The following is a 23,773-nucleotide window of genomic DNA, read 5'->3' on the forward strand; positions in this document are numbered from 1 at the left end:
TTGGCCATCTACAATAAAAAACGCCCGTGGTTGGTAATAGACATCACACATACAAGTGTAATGTCTTACGTCAATTAGAACATCGTTTTTACACATATTTATTACATTTTAAATATCGACAAGTAGTAAAATTAGTTCTTATTTGTTCCAAAAGTTTATAATATGCCACATAATTGTTTTTGGAGCAAACTAGAATTACAAATGATTTAATAATAGGAAGTCGAATATTTGCACAACCCAGTCTCCGCGGAGACCGCGACGCGACTGCTCTCTAAAATAATTTCCAGTCAATAACATTCAAAACAAAATTGGACTAAACAACAAGGAATTTGTACTTTGGGAAATGTGATATTATAGAGAATCGACTAGGTCCTCATCAAATGAATATTAAATACTTAATAAACATTGTATTCATAATATATAATATAAGCAATATAAAACGTAACATAATCGGAAATACTAGACGATAATATAATTCTGCTAAATAACTGAAGTAATTCAGGTTTATCGCCAGGGTTGTAATGGAGCGAGTTATCGGCATGTCCGATCGATGCGGCGACAATCGCCCGATAACATCTTGAGCCGATGGGGTCGACTAGAAACGGCTGGGAGCGATCTCGGAGGGTATCGCCGTGTGAGACGTCCACTACAAAACTGACAATACAGAATTGTCTAACAATATATTATTAATCGAATAGAATTAAAAAACTTCGCTATGTTTTGTACCGAAAAACGTATCTAGCGTAGTTCCATCAAAATGATATGCTTGCGAACAGCAACACTTTGGTTAAGATCACAATCGCAGAAATGCTGCCCGCCCCTCGTCCCTAAACAAAAACAACGAAATGTTCCCCCGCCGCGTACCCACTACACATTCTGCTATTGATCAGTGTTGGCCGCTTGTTCGGTAGTCCTGCCTTGTATCCGTATTACATTAATTATAAATGTCACAACATCAAGCCGGTATAAAAAACACTAAGCCTAATAAAACTACTACCTGCGAAAACTCTTTTAGAGTAAACTTACAAGCTACGTTCGTAAAGTAACACGAAGCCCGTCGCTCGGACGGGCGCAATATCAGAGTCCGTATAAAATATAACATGTTTTTTTTTTCTCCTTAGTTTTATTACAATTTTCCGAAACAACCTTATATGTAGTCACGCTTTACCAACATTACAAAATAGACAATACATCGCTCACTATCGTTATGCATTATAGCTTTTCAATATCAATATCAAACGGAACTCCCTTTCGATTAAATACATCTTTATATACCATTATATTCTTATCGTCCTTAACAACTATATCCTCTTTGTGCCAATTCCTTACGCATCGACTGCGAACGTACAAAAATATACGTAGAGACGTATCAATGAATTTAAAAATAACATTAATTTTTTTCAATGGTATAATAAGTTATAATATAGTGAATATTTCAAACGACTTAAAATTAGTTGAAGCACTTAAAACTTATTTTAATTTATCCGATTGGCGTTTCCTTACTGAGCAACTTCGCGTCGTTCCTTCGTTTCTTTAGCTCCGAACCATATTTCAGAAAAATTGTAAGTAAACGAGAAGAGATCATAATCATCATAATAAACCACTTAATTTAAACCACACTTAATATTACGTGTGTAGATAATTAAATGTACCTACATAAGAAAAAAGGGAATCTTCAATAACACTAAAAAAGTTATATTCATTCATCCAAACATACTTTGCAATACAACATAAGATCTAGGTAAAGTATGCTTACAAAATTCGAAATAAATTTAACTCGGCAAAAATTGAAGCATGGAGAATTATTTGAAAATCTGCATTATTTATTTGTCGACGGGGAACATTTTATACTTGCCCGAAAGATGGCGTTAAGTATTACAGATTTAGAAAATGTTTAATTAGGTAAGAGATTACAGCGAAGATTAAAATAACTTTTACAAAGCATTATCAAATAGCAACTCACAATAGGCGTTAAGTTCTTAACCTAGTTATACATTGACCTCGCTATTGTGTGTCCAATATCAAGAAGAAATTATGCTAATAAAACTTGCAAAACTCTGAAATCAAATTCAGCTCGATCCGCTACAATTACTTCTTGACATTGTAAACACGTGCGGTTTTTACACAATAACTATTATCGCTGTGATACACGTGTGAGATCGAGTCTCAAATGTCTTATAAAAATACTACACCTACGATTCCAGTAAAAAACGTACATTAATTGATGTTTACGAATTAATACATAAATATATTAATAGAAAAAGTTATCACTAAATTACTTGTTACCTTTACGAAAGTACAAAAGTTTCTTTTTTTTCCTCTTTAACGTTATTACAAATTATGATGACACTCATACCCTGATGCACCCCGCGCATTACGTAGTAAACGTTAATCTAATTGCCACGCAATAACTTAATTATTATCTTTAACCAATTCGTAAGATTATCACCAATATAAACCGTACATACAAAAACTCTTCGTGTTATTTTATTCAAGACTTATAAAAAGCTTTGTTTTTTAATCAAATTTTATCGCGCGGTCAAATTTCGCAGCGGCTTGGAGGCGAATTTAGCGTCTCATTGGCAACTGTACCTTTAACAACTTTCGAATTTGTTGATGAGACAACTTGAAAGTGCAATTTCAGCCTTCGATGGGAAACTGAAACCTGAAAGCGTCAGCATCCAGTTCGTACCAATTGGTTACGTAATAATGCGACCGAGCGCTACATTAAGCCCTAAACTACACGTGTTTAATACAAAAGGTTAATAATACGTACTTACTACAATAAGTGTAGAAAACATCGAGTATCAAAATATAATTAACACGTTTTGATTTGCATCTTTCACTAACCAACAACAGCCGTATACTAGAATCAGCCAATGCGTTTTTTGAATTTTTTGAGCTTCAAATATGGACGCCGGGTGTCACTCGGAGCTTGAATGTCACGATTGTCAACTACGCGGGCTTTGCCTGGCAACGCCAGCAACGTTGCTTTAATAAAACGCACACAACCATGCTGCACATATCTACTCATAATGTTCTGTTCAACACTTAGACCTCCACTGGGTTCTATCACATATATGTTATTACAAAATGCGGACAGCAGTTATATCACATATCGCTGAAATGTTGAAGAGGGAGGTTTGATGCGGCGTATCGTTAATGAATAACAGAACTTTATAAGAAGACGCTAGACCTACTGTTTAACATTTCATGTTGAAGAGTTGTAGGCTGACAACACTGCGAATTAATGTAGACATAAAAAGGAAGATTTATGTTAATTGAACGTACCTATACGCGACGCAATGCTCCGCGCCTATGACCAGAATGTACACGATACTATAAAAAATACTCGCTCTACGCGAGACTACGATTAGGCAATAAGTAATACAATGAAAGTAATGCGATGATTATAATTATGATCACATGCACACATCCCATTCACACCAATGTTATTATCAAAAAAACCCTAACGTTAATAATAGAGGACTTAAGTGGAAAAAAGATCCAGATAGCCTAGACCCGACCGCAAGAAACTGCCGTGACTGGCATTTCCTTAGATCGATGTTTTAATACACTAGTAATAGTAATAAAAAGTACGAGACAAAGTAAATATACTAAAAGTAAATACGAGATATAGATTATTTTTATAATAATTAACAATTTTCACTTCTAAACTTACCAACGAAAGACAAAATTCATTTTAAAGCAATACAACTTAGTTACTTGTTAGGAGAAACAATCGAGGATTATGTTTAGGATTTACAGCAACTATTTTGTAAAGATTATCTAGATCAGTGTTAATTTTATAAGTATTTGTTTTACATTATAAAATTTGCAAAAGTAACAAATTGTTTCTTTGTACTTTTAAGCATTTCACTAAATAACACCACATTAAATTTAACATGAAGTAATTCGAATGTCGGCGTCTAAATAAATTGTCATTAATTACAAAATTCAACAAATATGTGCAAATAAACTAAGAAGTTGGCAACGTTCGTGTAATTACATTTATAAAAACTGAACAATTAACCGAGTGGCTAAAATATGAATAATCAAACACATTTCGTATCACTTTGGGGGTTAAATGAACTATGGAGTGACGCGATAGCATCTAAAAGAGAATAAAATCTATGTAAACCATTGTTCAATGTTGAAGACTATTGGAATAAGTAACAAAATTAAAGAAAGTAATCTTGACAAACCGTGAAATAATGAAAAGATATACCATCTCTATTGCAAATAACTTGAAAAGAGCACAATGGAAACATTTAAAAAAAAAACTGTAATAAGAAATCAGTAAAAACTCTATTTCCGTAAATAATAACGGTTTGTCAAGCATATTCTAGAACAGGTGTTCGTAAAACATTAAGTTGAATCCGGTTAGTATAACGTACTCTGCAACGAAGGCGCTTAACTTACAATTACACGATAAATTTAAAGATAAGAGAAGGTACTTTAGAGAATAAAGGAGCATTCTTGTACCACTATAATTTTCTATTTTAGTATCTAGGGAGGTAATGACAAAGATTCATTAAATGGAAACGATTATAAAATATCAAAAAAGAAAAAAATACCACACAAGGGACCGATATATATTGTTTTCTAAGCTATTTTAGATTACGAAATATAATGTTATTCGAATTTGTACCAGATAGAGGGTAGGGTAGTTAATCTGATATTTACAAAGCGCCGATGTAAACACATCTTAACGTCTACATAGATGGCTTTGTATTTGACTATTAAACAATTACGTCTCTATAATTTGTATCGCTTTCGCTAAATAAACGAATTGTAATGTCACTTCACTTTCTTATTTGTACATGGCCACCATCAGATGATCTGGTTCTTTTTTTTTTAATATTTTTCTAAATATACCAACAACAGCTCGTTTAATTTTTTTCAAATACTTTATTGATTACATACATTCAATTACAAATGTACATAGATTAAACTTTTTTTTTAAATATAATTCTATATTCGAACGAGCAAACTTCGATAAAATTAAAATTGATTAACATATGAAGTGTCATTACAACTCGCTGAAGTTAGTTTAAAATAATTAGGGATCTTTGATATTGTTGAAATTATGTACTATCGATTTATGGCTAATCTAGAAATATGCAATAATATATCTCATTAAATATTTTTAAGGTCAGCATCTGCATGTAAACTGCGTATTTACAATAATGTTATATCGTGCTATGATATATGTTGTTTTAGATATAATATCTTCAATCTTAAGAGTAACTTCGAAGCGAAGGATTATTAAAAATACTTAAAGGGGTTACTACAACCATACTAGACGAACTGGCTTTGGTGGTTGGGATTAAATATTGTATTATGACTTTTCTACAAAGGCCATTCTATACAACATATTTCTATTCATAAATACACAAATTTATTTTCTTTTGTAGATTTAAAATTCGTTCGTGAATTAAATATATTTCATATGCTTTTTTTTTAAGTTTAACCAACAAAGCCAGTTCGAAGCCCACTCAAACAGTGCCGAATGACAAAAATGATGGTTTATGAAGTGCAGTGATGCGGATGATAGCGTAATGAATGACGTGTCGATGATGACGTAAGATCTGGGTGTAATAATGTAAAGGAGAGGAGTGGGTTAAACAAGTCTCAATATGACACGCAAATGTATGGATGCGAGGTGTTAAATGGTAATGACAAGGCCTCAACCCCCCTTACATCCCAAATAAATTTCAACTACACCCATCTTGTGTCACAAAAAATTTTAGATTCAGTCGAGAGCAAAACGGTCTTACGACAGACAAACCCGTGCCAGGTTTAGACCGCAGCCTTTATTAGTTTTAAAAAAAATAGTAAATGGCAGTTTTGATACGTTAATTAGGACATTGCGAAAAATTTCGTCTAAAAAATTGTTAAGTCTTCTTTTTTATTATTGCCTAACACGCGACGCTGGTCACGCCATCAACTCGTTCGAGAACGTTCTAGAACGCTTACCTATCCGCACCACTTTGATCACTAATCCCTAAACACGCACTAAACTAGAAGTTTATCACTTGTAATCACGTTGCGAGTAAGTAGTAAGTATCAAATGTATCAAAAATCTTATCTAATTCTTCATTTAACGTTAAACAGTTATTGAGTAAATGTGCACATCACTTACATATATGTTTATTAAATGGTGAAGCGCTATGCTTACAAATAAATAGACATCCAGATTAATTATAAGAACTCCCTTAACCTAAAAAAAAAAAAAAAAACCAGCCGAAGCCGAATATTTTCATTAACGAAATAAAGTATAAAAGTATATTCTACCGCGATTAAACATGGCTTCAGTGGTTAGCGGACTTCATTTCTTTATTTTTAATTTAAAATTTTGTTTTTTTTTTTTACTGATGATATGGCACTATTCCGAAAAGTATTATTTTCTCACATGCATGTTTTCCGTTAACCACTGAAGAAAATAATATAAAAAAAGAACAAACGCAAAATAAAGACAACAATATTCCGATACATAACCTTACAATATATAATGACAAGCTAATCATATTATTGGTGACACAGCAATGACTTATAATTAAAATCCTTTACCATAATTAAGTGAAAAATTACAATATTACGTAAATGAAAAGTGATATTAAAGAAAAATAACCTAACATGGCATCTCCAACAAGTAGATGTCGCCTCCTGGTTCAAGTGCCATTTGGTGGGAGGAAATAAAGGATCGTAAAAAACCTACGAAAATATTGTATAACACTTAAGTTAAAAGTTAAAAATTTTGCTAAAATAAAACATAACTAATAAACTAAATTGAACTAAACAACACGCCACTCGAACTCCCCTATCAGATAGGGTGTATCAGTATCACTGAAAACGAAGGTAATCAATAATTTAAGAAAAAAAACTCCCCTTTATCTCCTTCAAAAGGAAAAATTCCCGATATGGTTCAATCGAAATAAATGACACAAAAATGCAATTTCTGGCGTCACTACACCGCTAATTTCTGTTTAAAATCAACATCTACCTTATTTAATCAACAAAGTGCAGTAATAAAATTAAAATAAAATCAATAGTACGATCTAAACCGATGCATAAAATTATTTTCAATAATACCAACTTAATTTAACAAAAATTATTACTAGAAGAACGTCCATTCACACCACCTCCAACACCCTTAAGCGATCTGATTGAGATATTCCATGAAGTCGTTGGAGAACAGCTGCATGTGATGCGGCTCCGGGACATGGCGGCGCGGGGCCCCGCAGTTAGCTGGCGCAATGGTCGGGGGAGCCGGCGGCTTGGGCCGAATAGTAGCCAAGTAGCGCTCGGCAAGCGACTCGCCCAGGCTCATTGCGAGGGTCTCTGGGCTCAGCCCGAGCAGCGACAGGGACTCCGTGATACTAGCGAGAGCGGGGGCGAGGTACTTGGATTCTTCGGGGTCCGGTCGCGAGGCCATGCTGGTGTTGACTACGGGGCGTAAGGCGGGTGGCGAGGCGCGACGAGGAGGGGTGGGCGCGAGCCAAGCTTCAGGGGAGGTGCCGGGGGAAGCCCCCGGCACCGCCGTCTGTTATGGCCACTGCTGGAACAGCGGGAAGGCCCGTTTTGTGAAGCAGTAGCCGAGCGGCTTCACGAAGTGCGCGTCCAGCGTCCGGCAGTGCGGGCACGTCACCGGGTGCGAGTAGTCCGAGTAGTTGAGCCGTTGCTGTGGGTGCAGCAGTGGCTTGTAGCAGTTGTTGCACTGGACACAAATAATACATTCATGTACACCAAAGTTTTGCATGAGTCGCGACCCATAGTGGTCACGAAGTTTTAACGAAGGGTACCAAATTTTAGGAATGCCAAGTTAAAGTGACCATGGGCAGGTCACATATCGTGTAGAACAAACAGCCGCTGGGGCTATATGGTTCTGAAATTGAAATCTTCGACCGGCAAGCGGCTTGTTAAAGTCGTCGGAAGACGCTGGATGCAAGGCGCTTCCAACCAGTCCTATTGGAAATCTATGACGCAGGCCTATGATCAACAGTGGACGCTCTATGGCTGGTGAAACAAAATTTAAGTAAAGTGAAAATAATATTCAAAATATTTTTTTTCAGTCCCTAGGTCTTCTTTGGGAGTATAGCTGTACTGAATATAAGAGGTGCAATAAACTAAAAAAAACAGTGATTAATTGTTCTCACGCCTAGGCATGCCTCATTTCCCATGAAATCGTTCGTAATAAGAAGTCCATCTCACAGTGACCAAGTGAAGACATACTTTTAAACGCAATAGTTAAGATCGGCCATCAATGGAGTTTTGTCTTATCGCGAACGGGTTGTAGAAGCGGAATTGCTTATTTTTAACATTTATTCGATTTATTTATTACGAGATCCTTCACAGCTCACAAATTGATACATAACAAATTATAAACACTAAATACACTACATACTTAAAACATGAAGAAAAACGAAACTGAATAATGTATTATGACGGTTTGTATGTTGAGTCTGTTCCAGTTTTACATAACATGTAACTTAAAAGTGGTGTAAATCGTGTGTGTAGATAAAATAACCAAAAAGATTAACCTTCAATCTTTCAGCGCAGCAGGGAGTCGCCATAAAGATGTCATAAGAGTACATGGTGCCGAGAACAAGGGAAGATCCATCCCACTTCTGGCCGCAGAATCGGCAGCGAATTGTACGCTCAGGATCATAGCGCTCCAAGCATCCCATGCACACGCACGTCAGATACTGCGTCCGGCCTTCTACCTTCACCTGCATATAAACAATAACACCAATCAATTAAGAAGCTCGTAACATTAATAAAGAGAAAAGATTTAAAAAGAGACTTGTGTAATTTATGTATCAATTAATACAAGTAAACACTATGATACACAAGAAATAGAGCAAAAAAGGGAAATAATTATAGTTTTTACAAATAAAGGCGAAGACGTTAAACTTTAAGGAATACAGATAGTAAAAAAATTACGAAGCTCTTTCGATAACGTAAATAGTAGTAGTGTCTTTAAAATGTGACAAACTGGCCCGTTCAAAATGTATAATTTCTCTCATAGCACGTATGAATAATTAAAAAGGAAAATACAAAAAGCAATCTATTATAAAACTTGAACTATAATTGTTAATTTATGCCCTTATTCCCGTTTCTTAATTCTTATATCACTAGTCAGTTATTTTTGTGGGGTAATGTAACTGATAATGATAAATCATTTGTGCTACAAAAGACAGCTGTTCGTGCTATCAATATATGAGAGGTGGTGACTCTCCTAGGGAAAAGTAATGTCTACGTTAAATAGATGTACATAAGATTAACACTAGAAATTAAGATACTTAGATACTGTAGGCTTCATAAAATTAGTAACTATTTTGTGGGTTACTATGGCATTAAAACACACTCCCGTGTATTTTCTCTAATTATCGCGTAATAAATTTAAGAAGTTTATTAAAAATAAGTTTGTAAAAAATCCTATACAGCGTAAAGAAATAAAGAACGTAAAGAATTGATCTATTACTGCTATAAGTATCGTGAAGGTGATCACAGAAAAGGTTTGTTGGTAGTCCTTCTCAGGTGAAAAGCCCACGCGACCTGTTGCGGTTGGAACCGTGATCGCATCAAGTTTTATTATTAAAGTGAAAGTCAATTTGATTTTAGTTCATTTAAAATGTCGTCTTTCAGCATTACTTTAAGCCTTAGTCCAACGGCTGAAATGATAATGATCTCTAAGTAGAAGTTTTGAACTTCATTAATATCAGCACCAATTAGGATCACGAAAAAAGTGCAAAAATACGTCGACTAATAGAAGTATACTCGTTCGCTAGGCAATCGCATGCTAATTCTAACATTAAACAAACAGAAGCATCCGAGAGGTATCACATTCGTCTCCTAATTCCTTGTATAAACAAGACGAGAAGTTCCCTCAGCGTGCGAGCCCAGACGGCCACGTTATACTATAGACTTAAATAAACTGCGGGATCTTATTTGAGTTTACGAGGGGTAACTTTGTAGCAATTTAAAAGGGAGGAATTAAAACAAGATACGTTTTATTGCTGTTTCCAAACAACACTACATAACACGTAATTAAATTAAGTTACATCTACTTTATCAAAGTTTTAAACTCAAAGCTTAATCCTGAACTTTCTCTGGTTATTACCTAAATTATTCATACTCGAAGTACATGTTCAAATAAAAAAAACATTCTTAATTATTACTCACGTTTTTTTTTATTACCAAAATAAAAATGAATATTTATTTAACCAGAGTTCTATCATAAAGTAAAGGAAATTTTTCTACACAGCAATCGTTTAATATCGCCATTCATCCCTGTAACATCCTTTTAATCTTTTTTAAATTACTTTACTAAATATAATGATTTTAATTACTTCCGGAAATATTGCTAATTAAGCTCATCATAGAAAAGATCAAGTTGCTGGATGTAAGCAGCATAAGACTGCCGCGATCTTTGCGGGGAGCCTATGCTTTGCAGTGAGCCTCTTTTGGCTGAGGTGATGATGAAGATGAACTCATCATTCTATTCTATAATATTTTTTTTCTCAAATGATTCAAGGTTTATTTATAACTATCATTCCCGGAACATGTGTTAACATTTTTCAAGAGTGATTACTTTAAAACACCATTTTCAATCACAGTTAGTTTTTTAAACATCTTACCCGTTACATAACTAGGTTATTAATGTTTAATAATCGATTACTTTTAATTTTTGTTTAACTGAAGCTCCATCGCGTAAAAATACATTGGAATTTTTTTTCAAAAATGTGTTCTGGTGTTTAAAAATCATCGCACGGAAGCTTCGTATACGAGTATATGTATATCACCCACTTAATATTTATACGTCATTATATCGAAACAACGATTGCATAAAACTGTGCTGACTTTTAAACTGAACTCAAATAAAATATAACTATTAAACATTATAACATAATTAATTGTGTTTAATTGTTAATTGTATCAAATAATACTTATATTTCCTTATCGGTATCGTCTGCGCCATGAATAACCGATATCATGACTATTCTTAATTATATATTATAAATATAATAAATAAAGTTTATTTTTATCAATGTAAGGTAACTGTTTTAGATATTTATAATACAAAAGATATTACCTCAAAAATTAATAAATAAACCGTAGATAAATAACGCTTTTTTGGTATTCAATTTTGTTAAATGTTTGATAGTTAAAACATAGTGTTGTTTTAACTATTTTCCTTAAGATTTTCCCATTTTTTCTTTCTATAAGAATTTCGCTCGTTTCCCCCATACGGATAAAAATATCGCCGAATCGGCCATCTCTCACGATTAATTTTTTTATTTATATAAAGAATTATTTAGTTCTTTTTGAAAACTAAATAGCGTTAAAAACTTAAGTGGGTAGAGATATAAAAGAAAATAAGTTTATACCTCAACAGCGCTGCTGGTATGTTGGCGGGGACTGAGGAAGAAGGTTCCGTCCACCAAAGGGTAGCGGTCGAACACGTCCAACGTTTCTTTGCACAAGGCGCACGAAACCCTCGGCTTGTGCTGACCAGCGAGGGTTGACAGGATGAATAGTCGCGTATCGTCATTGCCATGGTTGCCTTCGTCCTCGATCTGTAACAAAGAAATTACTATATACATTCTGTAATCTCTAGAAACTTCCATGGAAAGTTAAGTTGATCATTGGCCTTATACACGCGCAGTTGTTAAAACCGTGCCCGCAGTCACAATATTTCATATCCCTACATTTACATATTGCGATTAATGCATACACCCACGACACACCGCAGAAACTCTCCCTTCATAATAACGCAAGTAAATGTCTGCATAAAGTTGAATAATGAAAGGCTGAAAGGCAATTACGCTGAATTCGGAGTCGAAGTCAAACAAAAGGCTCGCGAGCGCCGCAGAGATCGATTGTGAGCGCGATTCGTTCACGTACGAGCAATTTACGAAAGCGAATAATAATGAAAGTTTAACGAGTTACTGCAGCGGGCTTAATTAAACATACTATGAACTGCCAAAGCAACCGGCCAACCGATTTGAATATGTACAACACGATGACAATTTTTATTCCGCTATTGCCCACAATTAGACGTTTACATCTAACAAACAATGATTTATATGACATTAATACGAAATTGGTATTGTAACAGTTGCTTCTCAAAGCATATTTAATAAAATATTCTTTATGATGTGAAAATGTCAATTCTCATATAAAGAAATAAAGACATTGCTACAATTAAAAGAAATAAAAATAAACTCCTAGAGCCTTAACCTCATATACGCATAGATAATAAAATTCCCTTAGATTTCATAGCTTTTGTAGTTTCAAACTTTCGTTTTTTAATATTAAATCTAAAATAAAAAATGATATAATAAAATAAATTTTATTACAACTTATAACATTTTATATTTGTTTGTGGAATCTTGTTTATAGACTCATTAACATGGTCGATGTTATAAAGAATACATCAAACATTGTTAAATTTCATTTGAAAAGAGCAACTGTTCAGTTTCTGGTCGGCTCTCCTTAGCAGATGAGCATACCGTGCCGGCGGTAACTTGCTACTCATAATGTTAAAATAATTGATGATTCAAAGGTGCATGTAAATGCCTACTTGTATAAAAATAACCTGAATTTCAATTATAATAACACATTTGGCAAAATGTCATTTACGCGCGAAATGCGTTGCGCATATTCAGCGAGCAACAACTCGCGCATACCAGAGAGTTTGATGCTAACATTCCTATTATTCTATTATTAGAATGACGTCGTGACACCAGGAACACATAAAACGTTGCCGGCGAGAGCGTTGACCTGAGTAAACTCAGTATGATTTGCAGCATAGGACAGTGCAGTTTGCCAAGAGACGAGCGGGAGGGGGCGGACCATCCGGCATAGCAAACACTGTGATATCTGCTTCCCAACTACGACGCGAAGATCGTCTATTTCAGTTAAGAGCTCTTAGTTTATGCGACTTACTGCGACTCTCGTGCAACTGTTAAATTCTATTCCATTTGCAAATTGCGATCATCGCATTCCGGTCGTCAATTTTGCAAATGATAAATAACTGCTCGCGTGAACCGTCTGTACTAGACACGTTTGATTGATTTATTCCGACGAGCAACAGCTCTTGCCGCGGTTACTTCATGATTGATAACGTTAAACAGACGCTTGCTCTAACCTGACGAATTATTGTTGAAGTTGATGGTTTCATGTAGTGAATTATGTGCTAAAGCCATTAAAAGGACGCGCCAGCAGGCGCCTTAGGACTAATGAGCGACAATTGAATTATTAATCGTCGCGCTCGCGAAAGTTTAGTGAGGCTGGAGGTCGCGGCCGACGAACTCGGCACGCAAGCGCAGTCTCGTGCGACTTTACTATTGTACACGAAATAAACAAATCACTAAACCATTAAATGTTATGTCATGCTATTCTTCCATAATAGCAACTATCGACTACTAAACATGATTGTATAAAACAAGTTATTATGGACATCTAACAGTAAGTAGAAAGTTCCTGTCTTCATCAAATAACGAACATACAGGACTCTCAAAAGGCGCAGACAATCAATCCTAATTCTAATTGCGTCGGCAGCATTTACATAGTGCAGAGAAACTTGGCAACATGTAAACTTAATGCTCTCTACGCTGAAATGTTTCTCCTCAACGCGAATTCAATGGCAGCGCCGCAAATGATCTGTACAAATTTATAAACCTTAATTAAATCTTTGCAAACAAATTAAAACCGGATTGAATGTTGCGTAAGTTCCGCGGCAAGTATCATTTATACGTCAGTCTATTCGTTTGTCTCGCTGTTCAAATAACAAAAGCGTGTAGAGCTCGTTTCGGAAGAGACGAGAGGAGTGGAGTGCGCTTCAAAGCTCGTTTGTACTCGACGTGCCGCAAAACGAATGTATACACATTAAAACTTTTCGAATTGAAGGTGACGCTATAATTGAACAGACGGTGAAGGTGCCTCCCCAAAAAATGGTGCGCTTTTGCTGCATGGAATGCGGACATGGAAATTTGCAACACGCAAACAATTGTCCTCGGCTCTGTCCCCTTGTCTGCGGCTACTGCCTTTTTCTCATAATTAAAATCCACGATCAAGTTTCTTACTCGCATAGCAGAGGTTAAACTCTTTAGTTTTTGTTTACCCCAACAAACAACTGTAAGTTACTCGTGTTACATTGTCAACGTTCGCTTTTGCATTGTTCCTCGTATTTGTCTACCGACTGTAATGTTTGAGAACGAGCTTTTAATATAAAACGTCGCCAACCCAAAGGTTGGATAATGATAATAAATCCGGATTGTTCCCAAGGGCGGCTTATTTTTAATTAGGCAAATGAAACTTTTCCCATTATATTCCGTCGTCGGAACCCGTAGCGTTAGTTCAAATAAAAATTAAATACGAAAAAGCGAAACGTTGAGCGGGAGAGAGTCGGGAAGCCGGCGTAAAAATGAGAAGCCTGCCCACAAATCCAATTAGCGGCAACAAGACACCCAATACCCCTACATCCAATAGTCGTGAAATATATAATTGAAAATTAAAATGTTCCGTCGCAAACTATCGCGGCTATTTATCGACGGTTGGCTGGGAACAACAATCATCGTTGTCTCCAAAGATAATAGAGTGGTTGGGTTAAGACTGACAAGCGTCGACGTTGCACGAATAGCAATTTTTCAGCGGTGCCATTTCGAACAATAAGTCTGCGAGCAGATGGTATTTGCGGTGCTCGATACATTTATGCCGCCAGTCGCAATGCGTTCCGCCTCGTGTTTGCCATTGTCTGAGAGCTTTACGTTAATACTCTGCTCTTTGTGTCAACAGATGCTTTCTACTTTAACACAATGTTAAACAAATAAAATCGCATACAATAAAAAAACACAAAACTGAAAAGAAATTCGTGCTAAAAATATGCAATATTAAATTTCATCCGAACGATATTGGTTTCGAGTTTGTGTTGAAAATTACAGATATCTACGGAACCATTACTCTCCGCTGTAACTCGCCCGAGTCTCATCAGTATTCGAACTGTCAAAGGATCCAGCGGTTTATGTAAATCTCGAGCATTTATTACTATAGCAACTTTGTAAACGTCGTTACATGGGAGCGAGTTCAGAGAATTTATGAAGCGGACAATTTATTAATATCCGCGTGAAGGAGTGTTATAAAGATATGAAAATTGAGCATAAAACTGCTGGGAATGCAGGCCCGGGAGGAATGTTCGCGAACGTATTTGCCGACGAAATTCCTCTAAAATCTTCAGCGATATAGGGTGTCGTAAAAATTCGCGTTGTTTCACACGAAATATTTCCTCGCGTGAATTAGCGTCACGTCTTGAACATTCCACACGCGACGTAGCGAATTTCGCGTTCAACAGCTCACATCGTGCTATAAAATTTTCATTTAAATTAGCACCACATAAATTTCATTTATTATGACAAAGCGGTACTGCGAGGAATCACCACTTCAACCGGATCAAAACAGATTATAGTAACAGTCGAAATATAGCTTTGCAACACTTCGCGTCTAACTTATAACTAGTTTGATCCCTTTAAACTCGAAAAACTATATGTCAATCATTCTTATTATTTCAAATATAGGTGTAAATCGTGAGGTCTATAAAACAAAGCATATTATTTGTGGTTAATTAAACGCCACGAATTGTAAAAAAAAATCATCGATTGCAACGAAGCTTGCTATAGTAACGCTCAAAGGTTTGTTATTATACTAATAATAATCTCGACGAGATCAAACCAGGAACAAGATCCGTAGACGATTAAACCTAACAGTGGACACTTTTCCCATTTCCTAGTAAGTTGAAGTAACAGTGGGCAGGGCATGTCGCGCAAAACAGATGGCTGCAGTAACCTGGTTTTAGACCACGGATTAGCAAGCGCAGCGAAGAACATCCGCTTTCAAGGTGAATAGTCAACCGTGTTAGTCGTCGGAAGACGCCGGAGGCAGTCAACTTCCAATCAGTCCTTTTGGAAATTGAAACGAGAGATTGGTAGACGATAGATGATGGCCGTTTCCATACACAATTTTTTTACTATAAATCCTTAAGGGAGATCTATTTTCAGCAGACAACCTACAGCTGAAATGATAATGATGATAATTTATAATTTATACCGTTTGAGTTTGTATCGAATAGAATAAAAACAACAAATACATAAGAAATGTTCGCCTGTGTTTCCGAGTTAAATAAAGTAAGATCAATGAATAGATCGCGTGTTAGATATTGATTTTTAAGAGGTCTATACTTTTAGACACTAAAGGACATTTTTAATAAAAAGGTCTGACAAACAATCAAAAAGTTTTGAAAAGAATTGATTGCCCGCTTGCAAGTTGCATTAGGACCTCGCTGAGTGAATAATGCGGACAAACAACAGAAAGAACTAACGTTTTAAATATATTTTGTCGCAGTCGCGACGTCTCATAGTGGTTACATGGAAAATTACTTATCCTGACTTAGTTTTATCGTCTGTCGTATTGTTATGTTGCTTACTAAGCGTTCAGCTAACGCGTCATTAGTGCCACAAGATAATGCTCGGCTACAGTTTATTGCTGTATTTTTATAAGAAACGAGCTTTGCAGATAAGCTAAACAAAGTACAATATTTGTTATATGAATGCACTTGCATTATTTTATAAAGACGTTTTAATAGTCTAAGCGTTGAGCATTGTTAACCAACAATTTCTGTGTAAGAAATTTTTCTCTTACGAGTAATAAAATTTGTAATTGTCATAACATAATGATTCTAAATTAATTGAAATAAATAATGGAAGTATGTATGTATTACCGATGTAAATTTGCCAGAAAAAAAAGAGGTTAGCCAAAAACCGATTTTATAAAACTCCATCCAAAACTGGGCGTATATTAAAAAAATATAATTTCAAGCTATAACTCTTGTCGGTATAAAACTTAGCGGAATCATTTTTGGCACGATTAAATTTACTTACAATGAATTTTATGAAATTACTCCACAAATGACAGCGCGAATTACGAAGGGGCAAGAAAGAGGTACAATTCTTTAAAAACTCGTACCATTCCTAACAACACATAAATTCATTATACGTCTTCGGTAATGACTTGGCACGAGTACTAAAGCCATATACCTAAAAATATACCGCATACAGATTATATAACAAAGTAGCGAATCGATAAACAAAAATGATTCACGGCCAGTAATAATGGCGCAGTTGATGTAGGTCGAGGGATGCCTACAGTGCGACGAGCACGTCCACCATTCTGTTTACAAATAACGCGGTACTCATCGTCTGGACAACATATAGCTTTATATGGTATTGATACGTTAAAATGTAAATATGAAGCTTAAAATAGAATCAACGGGAACGAGTAAAGTACAAATAAAACAATACGCACTGTTGTTTTGATAACCTTATTATCGCTTTGTTTATCCGATGAAGTGCACTTAAATATATTCCGTACTTTCAAAGGTCGAATATAATTGTCACGAAAGTCATTGCTTTTGTATCATTTCAAAATAATTAACTAAAATAACCTGTATATCTTAATTATTTGTATTCAAATATCTACAGTTACTCTTTTTGATTAATTATAACTACACGATACATTGATTGTAAGAAAATAATTCTGTATCAGCTATATTTATATATATATGATATACGATATACGATTTATTAACATTATTATTATATCAAAATAACAAAAAAGTAAATCAGAATATTATTTTTTTGGAACTTAGTAAATAAAATAGATAATAATCTGAAATAAAAGTAACATGACATAAAAATGTAACAGCGGTTTTCCGTTTTGTTCCCACGAGACAGTGAATTCATGTTACAGGACACGAACGATATACTAGATTTAAAAAAAGTTGCAAGTCCTTGAATATATTCTAAATATAGAATTTGAAATGCGCTGTTAAAACACAAGCCTTTTTGCGCATAAGGTGCCAGCGCATTGAGATAAACAATTGTGAATCTTCTGTCACGATACGACTGTCTTGTTCGTTTTGCGCGATACTCGAATGTAACAGACTCTTACAAATAAACTATATACAGTTCATACTTGAGAGTCATGTGTGCATCTCCTTATTACTTATAATCTATGATTTTTTTTATAAGTGTTAAATCACGAGATAGTACATGTTAAGCAACACATTATTTTTACCGGTATACTTCATGAATATATAAACTTCTGTACTGTGTAATTACGTATATTACTATTGCTTAATTGCAGTGTTTTTTCCTCTATTGTTATCTTGTTTTTTTTTTTTTAATTTAGATGAGTATAACATTTTTGTTTTACTAAAATTAAATGTACATGATATTGCACATATGCACCAGTTTTAAAATTTGCAATGTTTTGTATAACTTTGTGTTTACATTCTTGATATGTCTTATAAATTAATTAATAAAATAAATAATATAATTTTTTTCTATACTGTTATCGAACAAAATTATCGGTACGTACCTATATTTTATAATTCAAACACTGATATCATAAAAACATTTTAAGCTAATTTATCAGTTTGATATGATTCAATCATAAATATTAGTTTTTGTAAATAGATAAATACACTCAATAAAAATATCATAAGATCCTAATTAACAAAAGAGATAACTTACTGTATCATAATTATAAAATTTATTAATAACTACGCTATGTTTATTGAAACGAAAATCCATCTGATTCGAGCAAATACGAGAAGACCGCGGAAGAATTAAAAAAAAAAACAGATAAAACGACCGACTATGGAATAAGTAACCAATATAGAAGGCCAAACAAGTAAGACTTTTTCTAGGAAAGTTTGCAAACGATAAAGACTAAAAGTGTGTGTTTAATATTCTAAAGTAATAATTGTTTACTATTTATTTAAGAATGTAATTATATTGTAATAAAAATAGCGATGAGTATTGAAAAGAAAACCAAGGATAAAAAACGACGAAATATTCAAACTAAAATCAATCTTTCTTAGTAATTGTAGCCTAGTTAGTCGTGTTTTGTGTATAAATGTTCCTTGGTACATATTAATATATTTACTAATGATTATATTCAAATTTGTGTCAAAACAGAAATGAGGACATAAGTCGAAGAATTGCTCGTCTAAGGTGGCAGTGTGCAGGGCACATCGCTCGTGCAACCAACGGCCTTTTGGGGGAAAATTTCTTGACTGGCGACCACGAGCCTGTCTAGGCTATATTCGAATGTTGATGCGCGCTGTTAGCCGTTTTGGCTTTTACAACTTCATCGGACTCGGGGCTCGCGGATCCCAAAATCCGCGTGCTAATAAACTAACGCTACGAGCCGGTAGAATGGCGTGGGTTGGCCCTCCTCTAGATGGACTGACGACATAGTCAAGGTCGCGTGTACTTACTGGATGCGGCGCAGGACACACTTCTGTCATCACCACAAGATGATCCATACCTTGAACGGGATTTTTTTACATGACCACACATCGTGTTTAAACGTATTTTAGATTTAGTACTACTATAAATATACAATATAATTATAGTACTATATAAATAAAGAAGTAAATAAATAATAATCGTGTTTACATTACGAGAGAAACTTGAAGAAAATTATACAAGAAGGAAAGTAAACAAATAACGCATTAATAACTCAAAACGTATCTCCGTATTACGAACGTTCTGGTTGTAAAGCATCGTCTGTGCTTCGAATATCGTGTCCAGCCACGTGCACCGCCCAGCTGAGTCAACACGACGCCGACTATTCGAAAACATGCGATATTTCCACCGTTAATAATAAGTTCCATTATGCTTTAATCGTTCAGGTTTTAGTGGAACGTAAAATGGTATACATTGCAACAAAATCGACAGTCGCGGAAGATAAATACATGCATGCACGAACTTGTTGTTGAAAATATTTTTATACATTTACACCACGTTTTACTCACAGACTATTATAGATCATGTAATTTGATTTATATCGTCTGATATATCACTTTTTTTATAAACACTATTGGTTTGAAATATGCTATATACATATACAGAATGATTGGTTATAGGAAATAGCTTAGAGGTAAAAATATTGCTTATTTGCCGTCAATTAATGTTCTGTAAAACCTACCCAAAATCTATGGTTACAAAAAAAATAAAAAGCGTAATGATAATATAATGAAAAATGCGTTTTCAAAATTCTGATAACTACATATTAACATTATTTATTCTTCACTATTTGATCCTATAGACTACTGGCAAAAGTTAATTGCCTGTCGCATTTCAATAGAAAAAATAAATTTATGCAACGTAATTTGTAGTGATCAGATTATACTCGGAAAATTGGAAATAGGTGTATGTAGCTTTAAAGCTCTTTGCTGAAATGCAAATGTGCTGTAATTTGGCAATTTTAAAGCCTTTACATATATAGCCGATCAGCCTTTATGTTGCGCAATATTTATATTGATATTAAACTTAAAAAGCAAAATATGGAGATGGAATGATAAACGTAATAATTAAGATACTTATATAGAGTACGTTATCACTAGAGTTATCTTTTTAAATTTAAAATCGAGGTAATTAAAAGTTTCTTTCTACATACATAACATCCGGTCCACATTTAAATAAAAAATGTATTTATTTCAAGTTTTTAAGTGCTGGTCATTTATAAAATTCAATAGCAATAAAAAGCAAAAAGAGATTCGGAGATAATTCGCTAACTCAATCGTCTGGAGTTTCCAAGGCTAATGTTTAATCAAGCGACTACACGAAATTAATTGGCTGTACATCCAACCCAAATGCCGGATCAGACTAATCGGATTTCTAATATTTGATCTATTTTTTGTGAAAAACTTTCGTTGACAACTCTTATAATATATCAACAATATTATATCAACTTTAATCTAATGCTTCTAAGTATAACAATATATTAGTAAAGAAATTTGTTAATGTTTGATAAAAATTAAATGCCATGACTTATAATGTACTGTTAAAAGTAATAGAGACCTGCCGCAGTCAAATAAAAAAAAAACGAGTGTAATTTATTGCAGGGTGAATATTGATTTAATAATGTAATAATAAGGAACGATTTCACACAAAATTAGGATTTTTATTTCCGTACGCAATAAGATTATTAATTATGTGATTATATTTTCATTTTAATGTGTTATTGATATATATAAATGATCTTTTTTATTTACATTACGAAAAGTGTATTTTTCTAATTTACCCTCTATTTTTCTTATATTATCTCTTCATAAAAACCCTTTAAATGCTTTGGATAAAGTATAAAATTTTTTGGTGAATTGATCGTGCCACTTCGTCTTAGCAACATTTGTCAAATCATTTTTATATAAATAAAGATCGGTTCCAACGATTAAATCTTTAATTGCAATTTATTTGCAAAATAAATCTTGAAAGTTTTTAAAAATTTTCCTTGGTTTTAATTTTTTCCGCGACAACATGACACTTGGCCCTTTGACAAAAATATAAAAGGAAGTTCGAATTGGATTATGCCCTTTAGGACCATACAAAGGTCGCATTTGAAGACAACTGAAAGATATATTATCAGCACGAGATAACGAGTATAAACCAAGTATTTGCCGTGCACTGATAACCCTGCACTAGAGAAGCGTCACCCCGAACCTCTGTTATCAGTATTGTTTTGCAAAGTTGCCAACGGTTAGCCTTGTAAGCTTATCATTGCAACGAGAACAAGAGCGACAACAATGATAATGGCGAAATTAATAAATAACTCATAAAAAGTATAAACATTGCGATTGTTTATATATACAGGTGGTATCTAGCTGATAAATATGCTCAATAAAATAATTTATAAAAAAAATTAAAATTTACGATCTGACACAGCGCTTTAAAGCGACAAAAGTGATAAAAATCACCATGTTATATGTAAAATATAAAGCAAGACAACATTCGAATTCCGAACATTAAAACGTGACACAATTTAACGATGCAATTGAAATACAAATGGAGTATGGGACTTTCAATGCGGTATGCGACTTGTAAACAGGAACAGGTTGACCGCTGATAATAAGGGACTGCTTGTACGAGAATTTATTGGATAATACGTGTGTAAAGTGAGTAAGATTAAATAAAATACACAGCATCCTAATGGAGATAGTAGTTGAACTTCATCGTAGTGTTTGTATTTTTGTTATGTTTTATTACGCACGTAATAAAACGCTTTAATATATTTTTTCGATCTATAACTTTTTTAAAAAGTCTTAACTTTTATACTGTTTATTATCGGCAAACTTAGAGTCACTTAACAACTCACGAATAAGGCTATGCTCGAGATTTCGCGTCTAAGTCGAATCAGGAATGACGTTGACAAATCTGTTTAGATGAAGTAATAAATAAGGTAACATAGTACACTAATAAAGATGAAAGTCTAGAATCAATGAAGTTTACCAGTGTTTACTTATGTAAAGAAATACATTTTTCTCCCTTCTGGCCTCATTGGCAAGCCCGCATTCGCTTAGCAAGCTTTGCAGATCGATTAGATTTCTCTACGAGATCAAATTAGGAATGAGGAGAAACGTACACAAACGAAAGTAATCGACAAAGCCCAGCGAAATGGAAAAAATAAATTGGCAGTGAACAGGCCACATAGCGCGCTGAACAAATGGCCGCTATAAAATTCTGGTAAGAAGACCACGGACCAACAAGCGCAGAGTAGGACTTCCAACTTTATGGTGAACAGACTATCTTGTTAAAGTCTATTAGAAAAGTATACAGTCGAATTATGACCAACAGTAGACGTCTTACCGCAAAATAAAAATGATAATGAATTAGCCAAAACAAATAACCATGGGATCTTGTTTATTTGGGACAATTTTATAAAAACTATAAATAGTAATCTCATTAATAAATCATTCATCATTTCATCCTTTCATTAGTACTCTTGTTTGGATATCAAAAGACTCTTGGAATACATTTCGTAGCATCCTTTTTAACGGTGGGGTACCATAAAAAGAGACATTAGCTTATTACTCGATACTCACAATAGTTCTAATGAATGCAACAGTAACGCAAAAGGCACGGACTCGCTAACTAACAAAATTGCTCACAGCTCCGTGCCAGATTGGGGACTGTCGTCGTCATTTTCTCATTTGCATCAAACCATGACACTTAACTGATGGCGTCAACGAATTTGAAAACTAGTGTTGCCAGCTGAATATATAACAGAAGTTTTTTTATATAATAATTTGCATATAAATAGTCAGACGGACTTACTTCGATGTCAACTAAGGTAAAATGATTTATTACATAAAATAATTTAGTTATATATAACGATAAATTTATACAATAACCTATCAAAAAACCTAGGACTACTAAATAAATAGTAGTTTAATAAATTAATTATTATAACATTGTCATAGATTTATTTAAACTTTAAATTTTTACTGTTTTTGTACGAAATATATATACATGATAAATGCAACGAACCAACGAACGAATCACCCGGTATAAGTATCGGAAGAACACAATCAACATTTCTTGTGTACGATTAATCTAATATTGTACATATCCCACGTGATGTGTACATATACGATAAGGTATAAATAGAAAACGAGATATATTTTATTTAATTAAACATAAACACTGTTTAATTAAATTACCGATGATAGTATATTTATACTCGAAAATGAAATTGCTAATACTATATTTTAACTTATACCTGGCTACCCATACACGTAGCTAATTCGCATTTGGAATTTTCAAATCGGTAAAAGCTTATATGGGTTAAATGCGTGAGGTAACCATTTTCGTTTGTCACGCCTCATGACGGCATACGTTAAAAAATTCAACATACGTCTTTACAATGC

At 34.2% G+C, this 23,773-nt stretch overlaps 2 protein-coding genes across 2 annotated transcripts in view; both read right to left on the reverse strand.

Moving 5' to 3' along the window:
• Nucleotides 1-843: 843 nt before the first annotated feature.
• Nucleotides 844-7,441, reverse strand: LOC137933104 (uncharacterized). The gene has a single exon (XM_068776895.1). It carries the CDS (start codon nt 7,436-7,438, stop codon nt 7,157-7,159), a length of 282 nt encoding a protein of 93 aa, XP_068632996.1. The 5' UTR covers nt 7,439-7,441; the 3' UTR covers nt 844-7,156.
• Nucleotides 7,442-7,453: 12 nt separating this feature from the next.
• The window catches only part of heca (headcase), a 75,932-nt gene continuing 59,612 nt past the window's right edge, over nt 7,454-23,773 (reverse strand). Inside the window, exons 3-5 of the mRNA XM_068776894.1 lie at nt 11,394-11,582; nt 8,544-8,732; nt 7,454-7,720 (exon numbers count right to left, since the gene is read on the reverse strand). Coding sequence (XP_068632995.1) covers nt 7,550-7,720; nt 8,544-8,732; nt 11,394-11,582 — 549 coding nt within the window. The 3' untranslated portion in view covers nt 7,454-7,549. The remainder of the gene's footprint in view (nt 7,721-8,543; nt 8,733-11,393; nt 11,583-23,773) is intronic.

Source organism: Battus philenor, unplaced genomic scaffold (genome assembly GCF_028537555.1).
Source record: "Battus philenor isolate CCGP_79_NKW_IND1 unplaced genomic scaffold, ilBatPhil1.0.hap1 SCAF_12, whole genome shotgun sequence".
NCBI classification, from domain to species: Eukaryota; Metazoa; Arthropoda; class Insecta; order Lepidoptera; family Papilionidae; genus Battus; species Battus philenor.

Excerpts from the sequence above, each read along its gene's own strand:
- LOC137933104 (XM_068776895.1), bottom strand. The coding sequence starts at position 7,438 with ATGGCCTCGCGACCGGACCCCGAAGAATCCAAGTACCTCGCCCCCGCT.